At 36.4% G+C, this 11,483-nt stretch overlaps 2 protein-coding genes across 2 annotated transcripts in view; one reads left to right on the top strand and one right to left on the bottom strand.

The window, feature by feature from the left end:
- The window catches only part of LOC111493978 (potassium transporter 7-like), a 9,230-nt gene extending 834 nt beyond the window's left edge, over nucleotides 1-8,396 (top strand). The window contains exons 2-10 of the mRNA XM_023143941.1: nucleotides 925-1,153; nucleotides 1,981-2,229; nucleotides 2,589-2,639; nucleotides 3,392-3,652; nucleotides 5,726-5,778; nucleotides 5,935-6,049; nucleotides 6,166-6,420; nucleotides 6,738-7,260; nucleotides 7,373-8,396. Coding sequence (XP_022999709.1) covers nucleotides 925-1,153; nucleotides 1,981-2,229; nucleotides 2,589-2,639; nucleotides 3,392-3,652; nucleotides 5,726-5,778; nucleotides 5,935-6,049; nucleotides 6,166-6,420; nucleotides 6,738-7,260; nucleotides 7,373-7,907 — 2,271 coding nt within the window. The 3' untranslated portion in view covers nucleotides 7,908-8,396. The remainder of the gene's footprint in view (nucleotides 1-924; nucleotides 1,154-1,980; nucleotides 2,230-2,588; nucleotides 2,640-3,391; nucleotides 3,653-5,725; nucleotides 5,779-5,934; nucleotides 6,050-6,165; nucleotides 6,421-6,737; nucleotides 7,261-7,372) is intronic.
- Nucleotides 8,397-9,160: 764 nt separating this feature from the next.
- Nucleotides 9,161-10,734, bottom strand: LOC111493991 (probable ribosomal protein S11, mitochondrial). The gene is made up of 2 exons (XM_023143967.1): nucleotides 10,447-10,734; nucleotides 9,161-10,198 (listed from the first exon to the last, which is right to left on the bottom strand). Exons 1-2 carry the CDS (start codon nucleotides 10,640-10,642, stop codon nucleotides 9,534-9,536), a joined length of 861 nt encoding a protein of 286 aa, XP_022999735.1. The 5' UTR covers nucleotides 10,643-10,734; the 3' UTR covers nucleotides 9,161-9,533.
- Between the last annotated feature and the right edge of the window lie 749 nt (nucleotides 10,735-11,483).

Raw genomic sequence — 11,483 nt, 5'->3', positions numbered from 1 at the left:
AAAATTTTTTTTTTTTTTTTTTTTTTTTTTTTTTTTTTTTTTTTTTTTTTGTCTTAATCTTTGTACATCTGCCGTTTGGCTACCGAGAAAATGAGGGGGGCGACATTGAACTGGAACACATGCTGTAGTTTATTTTACGTCGTGATCTTTGTTTCCTAGCAACTAGAATAAAGTGTAATATGTAGTTAACCGGACATTTAGTGGCATTATTGGTTATCTCCAGATTCCGAGTTACTATTTTTAGAAGAAAAGATTAAGCTACTCAGTTGATAGATGATTTGATGTCAGTGTCTGTTCCATGCGGGCTAAAATGGAGAGAATGGCTGTATTGCATTCTCTGTTAGTGTGTTTAGCTACCACAAGTGGTCGGGATTTTCTTATACAGATTTGGTCCAAGATTTGTAACCTTTTTGAATCGTATATTAAGTTAGATGGAATGATAGTTTGATAACATAAATTCCTGGGTATGAATGTATTTGAAGCACAAAAGTTCCTCGTGCTCTTTTTTGGGCTCTGGTGACTTGGGCATTCCTTTTAACGTTGCTTTCTTCCATGCTATGTTGACTGGAGAGATCCCTTTTAGTTTCAGTTTTCTCCTTTTATGCTTGGATCACTTATCACCCCCCAGCCTTTGGTATGATACAGTGTTTTTTTTTGGAAACAGACCTATAGTAGTGTACTAATCTAGCGATTTGACCACATTGGAAATGTGTGGAGGATGGGAAACAAGGGGTTTCTTGAACTTTTGGGACGTCATCTTCCTTGTTTCTCTGGTTATTGTAGTTTTATGTTCTAGAAATCTTGCAAATGTCATTTTATTTTATTTATTCTTTTACTTAAAAAGGAGTTAAGGATTATGATTTGATCCACATGGGCTATTAGAGGAATATTAGAATATTTGTAATTTACGTAACTTATTTTCAGGACTTCAGCGTGGGAAAGAAAATTGGTCTTGCTTTCCAGACCCTTGGGGTTGTATTCGGTGATGTTGGGACAAGCCCTCTATATACCTTCAGTGTCATGTTCAACAAAGTTCCTATTAATGGAGATGAAGATGTTATTGGGGCATTATCTCTAGTTATCTACACCTTAATCTTGATTTCACTAGTCAAGTATGTACTTGTTGTTCTTCTGGCAAATGATGATGGTGAAGGTATGCTTTCTAAACTTATGTGTACCTATTTAAAATTACTCCCCTTGAATGCTCATATTTATGTGTAGTGATGAAATTTTTTTGTTCGCCTCAAGGATCCAATGTATAGCTGATGCTTATGTGTCTTTTTTCTAGAAACTTTATTTGGTTTTAGCCTGGTTTTTTGTATGGCCATTTTTTTTCTTTTCATCTCTCATTATGAAGTGATTCTCTTAGCAAAAGAATACTGGCCAGAACTTTTCTGGTATTACATGTTAAGAGAAAAACATCATGCACTCTCTCTCCCTCTTCTCCATTTCCAAACCCAACTTATGTACTTTATACAGATGAAATCTCACTGATTAGTTAGCTTTATGCACTTTAAGTCCATGGAGTTTTGAAATTGTTCTACTATTTTGCTAATGGTTAGTTGAGTGTCTTTTTGTAATTTCTCCCATTTTCTAGTCGGTTTTGAACCCTTATCATCCTTCAGTTGCATGTGTTTTTTTGTCTAGTGTAGTTCTTATCCCTATGCCTTCCAACTCAAAGTAACATGCATATAAATACCGAAGGGTGGTCAAGTAATTAGGGGTGTCATAGATTATACTGAGGTAATTTGCAATATGCATAACTCCAAATTTTCCGAGCCCTTGAGGAGAAATTTTGATAGTTCCATCGGAAGGTAGTGAATATTTGCTAATTTATGTCTGTTCCAGATAGCCATTTGTCAAGTCTTAGGGAATAGATAGTCATTTGTCAAGTCTTAGCACCGATTTTTCTATCGTTTTGTGCATGCAAATATACAATGAAGCATAAAGTGTGATTTTCTTAGTCGTCAACTTTTGCAGGTGGTACTTTTGCTTTGTACTCTTTGATTTGTAGACATGCCAAGGTCAGTCTTCTCCCAAATCAACTTCCTTCAGATACCCGAATATCAAGTTTTAGGTTAAAGGTGCCATCGGCTGAATTGGAAAGATCACTAAAAATAAAGGAAAAACTTGAGGCTTCCTTGACTTTAAAGAAGCTTATTTTGATTCTCGTTCTTGCTGGAACTTCTATGGTAATAGCTGATGGAGTTGTTACACCAGCAATGTCGGGTTTGTATATTCTATCTCTCCTCTTTTCTGCTCGGTAAAATTCTAATGCTTCCAGCATTGGGACAATGTAAGCTATTTCAAATGTATTGTGATCTTGGCCTTGGCCCCAACTGATGACAGACAAACTTTTATTCTCCCTGTATTATTAGTTGGTAGCATCGTTTTTATTCTCTTATGCTGGTAATGAAATTACATTTTTATTCCATAAAGCATTTCTTTTACTGTTTAGAATACCTTCAACTTCTTATCTCTTATATTTGGAAAATGCTTCTAAACCAATAATGGAGCTAGAGGATTGAGGAGTGTATTTATTATTACTAATTTTGAATAAGGACGATCTTCTGTTTTTCCTCTTGTAGTAATGTCAGCTGTTGGTGGACTAAAGATTGCAGTGGAGGCAATCAACCAAGGTAGTTTTTAACCTGTTTGACTTTCCCAAATATCTTTTACTGTGTACAATCCCTATTGTATGGAAATTGATTTAGATAGACCACAAAATGATTACAGATTTTGAAGTGTTTTATGACACTCAGGGAGTTTCTTCTTGTGCCATTCATTTTTCCAACTATTTTATGAGAGACAATCAGCTGCTTTGATTTTTAATTAATTAATTTAGTTTTTATTATAGCTTGCAGTTTATTGTAATTCATACTATTTCCATGTTAGTGTCCAGAGTTCTATGACTATGCAACAGTGAAATCTGGGCTTATGATTTGTGTATGGATATGCAATTGAGGGCTAGACTATTTCCCCTAATTCAATTTGTGAGTTACCATCGACATGAGGAGAACACATTTTGGCTAGTCATTGGTATATTTTTTATATTTGTCAAGTACTTGGTATAAAAAGTCTCTCTCTCCCCCCCCCCATCTCTCTTCAATTGAATACTTTTAAAATCAGTTTGTATATTTTATATACGATCATTTCTGACCTTCTCCAAAACTTGTAGAGTATACTTGAAACTCATGAAGAAATTTCTTTGAATTTCTAAGCAACTCTCCCTTGTGTATTCTTGGTCAGTTTGAGACGGTTTTATGTAATTTCTTGGGTTGGGTGTGGCTCATAAAAATCTCTATCCTGTTGATGGTCATGCCCTTATTTCTCTAAATTATTTCTTATTGCTATGGGTCTCAATCATTTTTGTTTACTACTTGTTTTGCAGACGAGGCTGTGATGATCTCAGTTGCCTGTCTTATAGTTTTGTTCAGTGTTCAGAAGTATGGCACTAGCAAAGTGGGGCTCGCTGTTGGTCCTGCATTATTCATATGGTTTTGTACTCTTGCAGGCCTTGGGATTTATAACCTTGTCATATATGACCGCAGTGTCTTGAAGGCATTCAATCCCGTTCATATATATTATTTCTTCAAAAGGAACTCTACCAATGCATGGTATTGCCTTGGAGGTTGTATTTTATGTGCTACCGGTAAACACTCTGATCTATTGAACATTTCTTTTTTGATTTAGTTTAAACAAGAGACACATTTCATCGATATAAATTACAAAGTTCATTTCTCTCCCGCAAAGGATCCCCCGCGAAAGAAATAAGAGAATTTTTAAATGCGAACATTTCTTGTTATGTTAGTTTCTATGGCTTTTTATGTGCCTCCTACTAGTAATTCATTCTGCTTTCAAGCAATATCATGACCTCGGTAGCTTAAAGATAAATAGCTGAGAAAACACCAAGTAGAAGTCAACCCCCCATCCAAAAAAAAAAAAAAAAAAAGAGTAGAACTCATCCATGTTGATTGCTTCCTCAAATTCCTTCACTGGTTTTCAGAACTCTATAGCCTTGGATTCCCCTCCAAAAGTACTACCAAATAGGTCATCAGCCAGGTGAAAGTCTACATTGATTCCCAGGCCTGAGGACTTTGCATGGTTTGTTCTGAATCCTGAGAACCTGCTAGGGACAACATTTGAGTCGGACCAGTTTGCAGCATCCATTGGTTACCTTGCATTGTATAAATAATCTTTGATGTAAAATGAAACTTTCTTTTGAGTATATTCTTTGGGAATAGATGCTAGGTTGCATCAATTAGTTTACAGTTCAGTCTCTTCTCTATTTTCTTTCCTTTGCATATTTCTACCACAATAAACATTTTATTTTCCTTGACCTTTGAAGTAAACTTCACTAGGAACTTAAATGATATGCTTGACTTCTCTTCTCTCCTTTTGATTCTCTGAGATGCCTCTCTAATGCATTGGGTTGAAGGGTCTGGTCTCTGCACTATTCTTGATACTTTTTCCATCAAACCTTCTTCACTCTAGACACCTTTTTTGTCAAGATGCTTAGCTGGCCAAAAATTCTACTTTTGGCACTTTTTGCTTGGCTGATTGCTCAACGGGAGAAGTAATGGCGACTCTATTCAAAGATCCGTTGCCTCTTTCTTCAGCCTCAGTTGTGTGTGCTGTGTAAAAGGCTTGGGCAAACATGTTCTAGCATTTCTTCCACTCGCACTTGATCTGGAGTGGATTTGTTTGTACCTCATAGCTTGGCCGGTCACACTGTCATAACGCATGGGTTTGACGGACAAGTCGGTTTATGATCTATTTTTTAGTGCTATTGGGAACTTGAGTTTTGAGGGTTATTGAAGGTTTTTGAGAAGGTTGGGATCGTTTTCTTTTTAATGCCTCTCTTTAGGCTTGAGGTACAGATTTGTTCAAGGATATTTCCTCTCTTTTTCCTATGGTTGGAGGTATTCCTTGTAACTCCCATTCCTTGTTTTGCTATCTTGGCCCAAGCCCTTCTTTTTACGTTCCTCCTTTGGTCTTTTGTTCTTTCATTCTTCTTGACTAATCTATCACATTGCATCCAAATAAGTTCCTGTCATCTACACCGATTCTTCATTGGAGGGGGAGGGGGTTATTATATCCTAGTAGACGTGTTTGGTAACTATTTGGTTTTTTGAAAATTAAGCTTATGAACACACTTCCACATAGATTTCTTTGTTTTGTTTTTCTACTTTTTACACAGGTTTTCAAAATATAAATCAAATTTTGAAAACTAAAAAAGTAGTTTTGAAATTTTTGTTTTTTTTTTTGTTTTTGGTATTTTATCAAGAATTCAAATCTTTACTAAAGAAAGATGAAAACCATAGTAAAGAAGTTGTAAGGAAAGAAACACAATTAAAAAAATCAAAGATGAAATACCAAATGGTTATCACAAGGGGACTGGACTATGGAGGGACTAGTGGCCACTGATTTTCCTCAAAACTTCGTACCTTCAGATCTGTTACATAATGTACAACTTTGGTAGCCTTCTGATGTTTCTTAAATTCATGTGACATATTGTGATTCAATGCCTACTATTACCGATTACAGCAGTAGGATAGATGTAGAAAATTAATAATGAAGATCCTCATATCCATAGAAAATTTCCTATTACTGTATAGCATCTGACTAGTGATTATCTGTAGTTTAAAATAATTGAATTTGGTGCGACTTTGATCAGCATGGAGATTTTTTATCTCTTATTTTATTTCTGATAATGATTTACCAGGTTCCGAGGCGATGTTTGCAGATCTTTGCTATTTCCCTGTGCGGTCAATACAGGTAGGAAGATGTAATTTAAGATTGTCGAATGAGTTACTTCACACGCATTCTTTCTAGATGATGCTTTGCACTTTTGAAGATGTTATTTGTGCAACCTGTTGCCTTTCAGCATTTCCCGCTTTTTGTTGTCTAATGAAACTTAGTGAATGTTTGCAGCTTACATTTGTCTTCCTCGTCTTGCCTTGTCTTTTCTTGGGTTATTTGGGTCAAGCTGCCTACCTGATATCAAACCACAATGGAGCTGAGCATGTTTTTTATAATTCCGTTCCCAGTAAGGCTCATTAACTATCTGTATTGATTTTCAAAGCTCGATGATTTTACATCTTCACAAGCTTCAGTCTCTGTGGGTGCATTTGCTTATACAATGATCTTGCTTTCTGTCCACAGAAAGTGCCTTCTGGCCAGTTTTTCTCATCGCTAATGTTGCTGCATTAATTGCCAGTAGGGCAATGACTACGGCTACCTTTTCGTGTATAAAACAATCGACAGCACTTGGATGTTTTCCTCGTCTTAAGATCATTCATACATCTAGGAAATTCATGGGGCAGATCTATATCCCGGTGTTGAATTGGTTTTTGTTGGCAGTTTGCCTGGTGGTCATCTGCTCCATATCTAGCATGTATGAGATTGGAAACGCATATGGTAATGTTCACATTTTCTCATGTTCTATATTTTCCATTGTTTTACCAGAAATAATTTTTCTTTGAGGATAAGTTGGCCCATGTTAGAGAAATATAGATCACGCTTCCATCCTAACGAGTCTACCTGAACTCAATCCAATATTTTTTAATTTACAATGAAAGCTTTTAGTTTTTTTATCCAATTAGTGTATGGTATATTCGGGGGCATATGGAGGCTGCATTATTGTCCCCTTGTCCCATAATGCTTTTACCCTTTACTCTTTTGTATTGCATATGTTATTTCTACCTATCTTTATGCTAAACTAATCTTTCGAGCAGGTATCGCTGAGCTGGGAGTGATGATGATGACAACTATCTTGTTAACCATTGTAATGCTTCTTATATGGCAGATAAATATTATCATCGTGATGGGTTTTGCGATGATCTTTCTTGGGATAGAACTGATATTTTTCTCGTCTGTCTTATGGGGTGTGGGTGATGGAAGTTGGATCATATTGGTCTTCGCAGTGATTATGTTCTTCATTATGTATATCTGGAACTACGGAAGCAAGCTCAAGTATGAAACTGAAGTCAAGCAAAAGCTGTCAATGGATTTAATGCGGGAACTTGGATGCAATCTCGGGACGATCAGAGCTCCTGGCATCGGTTTGGTCTATAATGAACTAGTGAAAGGAATACCTGCAATATTTGGCCATTTTCTGACTACTCTTCCTGCTGTTCATTCAATGATCATATTTGTCTGTATCAAGTATGTACCAGTTCCTGTTGTGCCTCAGAGTGAGAGATTTCTTTTCCGCCGAGTCTGCCCAAAGAGCTATCACATCTTTCGCTGCATTGCCAGGTATGACATGCAATTTCCTTTAGAAATGTGTTAAGAAGGAAACTCTGCTATTGTGAAAAGAAAGGTTTATCTTTCAAGTATGATCTTTCATTGTGGGCTCATCACTTAACAGGTATGGTTACAAGGATGTCCGAAAAGAAAATCATCAGGCATTTGAGCAGCTCTTAATCGAAAGCCTTGAGAAATTCATCCGTCGAGAAGCACAAGAAAGATCATTAGAGAGTGATGGAGATGACGATACTGATTCCGACGAGATCCACAGGTCACAACTTCTCATAGCTCCCAATGGAAGTGTCTATTCACTTGGCATTCCTCTCCTCGCTGAATTCAACGAGACTAGACCCATAACTGAAATCATCAACGTACCAGAAGAGGTGCAGCCAATTGAATCTCTAGAACCCTCAATCCCAGATGCAGAGCAATCACTTGAGAGAGAGCTTTCCTTTATAAGAAAGGCTAAAGAATCAGGAGTAGTGTACCTTCTCGGTCATGGAGACATTAGAGCAAGAAAGGATTCTTGGTTTATCAAGAAGCTAATGATCAATTACTTCTATGCGTTTTTAAGAAAGAACAGCAGGAGGGGTATTGCCAACTTGAGTGTTCCCCACACCCACCTGATGCAGGTTGGCATGACATATATGGTTTAGAAGCTCAATTTTGTTGCCAGTTTACTGTAGAATCAAATCAGATATGAAGATTACCAACTATGTGTGGTACGAGTGAAAGAAGTTCGAGAAAAAACAAAAACAAAAAATGGAAATGGTCTTTTGCAATCTCCGGTGCACTGCAATGCAACATACAGTTGATTTTCTATGGCCATCTGGATTCAGAGGAAGCTCTGTTACACCCTACTCGGAAGGCTTTTCGAGGTTGTTGCCTCTGTAGTTCGTTCATTCGTGTGCACGCCTGAGATATTTGAAATTTCGTGAATTCCGTTGATGCTATCCCTCGCTGTAGATCTATGACAACTTAAAAAGACATCTTCGGATTAGTTTGGCTTCCATCCAACCTTTAGATGCATCAATGATTCAGTCTTGTAGTTTGTTTTCTTTACTGTAGCTTATTTATTTCCCCTCCTTACTCTTTCCCCTTTTCATGATAATGCAAAATCGAGCTGATAGTTGAATTTCTATTCAGTTTTTTGTGCCTAGATTTCAAAAAATCCCCATTAAATGAGGGTATCCCTCTGACCCAGTTGAATGAAACAGAACTTACTTTCAACATGTTCACTACCAAGTAGAAAAGAATATTTTCAATTTCAGTTACTCGAATCCAGAAGCCCAGTTCGTGTATGCCGTAAACTATTATGGAAGAGACAATCTGAACATAACACAGCTGAAAAGGTTCAGTAGGCAACTATGGGCGCAGCAGTAACCTGAACTGAGCCATCATACTAAGAAACAACCTGTAGATAGCATGTTAATTTTTGCTCAATCCTTCTATTCAGAACTATATGGAACGCCTTCATCTACGAACTATGTATTGAGACTTTCTGGTTCATAAATAGCTCTCTGTTAGCAAACTCCATGCTATGCCCATGGCTCATCCATGCTGAGGGACCAGATACATAGTATAAATCCACCATCAATGATAAAAGAGCCTGCAAATTTTCATAAAAAATTCAGCACGCAAGAATGTTAATCAAATCACTGTAATAGCTCTCTCTGTCCTGTAGTCAAACCAGCTACTTTCCCTTGTCTTTTCATGAGGTTGGCGCAATCTGGTCACAATTAGAGACCAATATCTTTCATGCTAAAGGTAAAACAAGCATTCCAGGCTATGAGTCAAGAGATAGAAGTAAGATCAGAGAAATGTATAATCCACAACAGGAAAGAAGAAACTATAGCCACGTAAAAAGATTGGACACTGGCCACAAGAATTTTTTGTGGTGCACAACTGCAAGGAAAAAGTTGGTATTGCATATCTCAAATGAAGTCCAAACAGATAAGGCATATATCAAGAGGCTGTTTCGAATCTTTCAATCTCACGTGTTGTTGAACTTGAATAAAAGGAAAACACTTATTTGATGTTGGTGTATATAAAAACATCCCGTCGTCGTCATCGTTACTGCAGTAAGTGAACACTTGAAGGCAACCTACATCAATTTAAACCAGTAAAATTTTACACTGATGTATATATAAAGAAACATCCAATTGTCATCATTATTGCAAAAGGCAAGTAAGAACTTGAAGGCGAGCTACATCGATTTGAACCAGGAAAACTTTCCAACAAAGAAAAAAAGACATCATCATCAAGATTCCAGTCCCATACACCTAGACACGGCGTTGCTTTGGAAGTCTGCAACCATTGTGAGCACGTCTTGTAGTATCTTCAATGTAAACAATTGGATTTTGATCACTTCTAGAATCTGTAAAACCATCTCTCCAACTCAAGATCGCTTGTTTTTTCTTCTTAAAGTAAGTAAAGCCTTTCACCCTCATCACAACTGATTTCAACCCCAATTTTCTAGATTCACGACCAACATACTCTGCAGTTGCTTCGGCAGCATAACGGGACAGTTTAGGCCCTCCTTTCAGTTCTTCAAGACGGCCAGCAGAGGCTTTAAGCTTTGTGTTTCCTTTGTTATCCGTAACAGTGATAAATGTATTGTTACGCATCAGCTTTACATGGACAATATCAGCATTGTGCTCCATATTGGGTGGTCTAGGAAACTGAGAACTACCCATAAAATTCATTCCATCTTCCTCTAAAATTCCCCTGACGAAGTTCATGGACTTAAAGTTCCTTCCTGTATCAGCATTCGGCGGGCCATCGTAGTGTACATAACATCTAGAGCTAGAAGAATAAGGAACAGAGACATTTTCACTCGAACGCGCCAAACCCCAACAAGGCCCTTGAGCTCCCAAGGCTTTCCAAGCACGTCCTACAATCTCCCGTCCAACATTCACAGAATCACCACGTGGAAGGTCCACACAGCCTGCGATCCGCAAAAGAAAACACTCGAAAAATTCACTCCGCCAGAAAATGACATCCTTAACTTTATCTCTCTTTAGTGAAAAGCAAATGCATTGAATCGTTAAAATCAATAGATCCAGAAAGAAAGATCTTAGTCACTAAACAAACCTTTCCTATACCTAAAACGCCAAACCCCATTTAGAACATAAATTATAAATACCGATAATCGTCATTTCCCGAATCAGATAGCAAGTAAAAAATAAAATTCACCTGAATCCTGCCTGTCTAGTTGAACGGATCCAGAGAGATCCGATCCGTGAGAAGAGTGGAGAGAGAACATGGGAGATCGACCATCAGTGCCAAAAAATGGAGAAATGGAGACGCGAGAAGAAGAGAAGGAAGAGCCATGAGAGAGAGAGGAGGAACGGAAGAGAGAAGAGAGGTGAGGGAGGGGAAGTCTCCGCATCGTCGTCGATCGGCCGCAGCAGAAGTTCCGGGAATACGAATGTCGAACGAAAAAAAACCCTAATTTACTTGCCGGCCCAATTATAGTGCTCTTTTTTTGGATGGGTTTTCTTATAAGTTAGGTTTATTTTTTTAAAAAATAAATGACTCTTTTATAAATAATAATAATAATAATAATAAATAAATAAGGGGCTAAATTAATACAAATAAATATAACTTTTATCTATAAAAAAATATTCCATGATATTTTTAAACTTAAAAAAAAAAATACTTTTATATGCTTTTTTTTTAATGAAATTGTTAATGCTTTATTTAAAAAATACACTAAAAAAAAGTTTCATTAATAACTTTCAACTTTTTATAAATAAAAAAAAAATAAATAAAATTTACCTTAAATATACGAACGTAAATCATCTATTAATATCTCATAGATCATTTCTTTTTAACGTTATTTTTTAAGCATTGTGTTGACCCTAAAATTGTTTTCTTAGTAAAAAAATTAAATTAGTAAAGTATTAATGGTCTGACTCAAAACTTATTATATATATATATATATATATATATATATATTATTTATTTATTTATAAAATACAAAATGGGTTCGTTGGGAGAAAAATTAGAATTTATTATTCTTTATTATAGTCCGTTAAAATTTCATAAATAGTCTCTATAATTTGATAAACGTCACGTTTTAATATTAAATATGTAGTTTTGATGTTTATCATACGGTCATATTCTATTCACCAGTTCCTTATATGTACCTTTTATTTAAACAACTACCGACCAAACCTTTTTAAGTCATCAGTAATTGTATCTCGTTGAACGTCAAGTTAGATTTAAAG

Source organism: Cucurbita maxima, unplaced genomic scaffold (assembly GCF_002738345.1).
Source record: "Cucurbita maxima cultivar Rimu unplaced genomic scaffold, Cmax_1.0 Cma_Scf00001, whole genome shotgun sequence".
NCBI lineage: Eukaryota > Viridiplantae > Streptophyta > Magnoliopsida > Cucurbitales > Cucurbitaceae > Cucurbita > Cucurbita maxima.
This window is presented reverse-complemented; position numbering and strand designations above follow the sequence as displayed.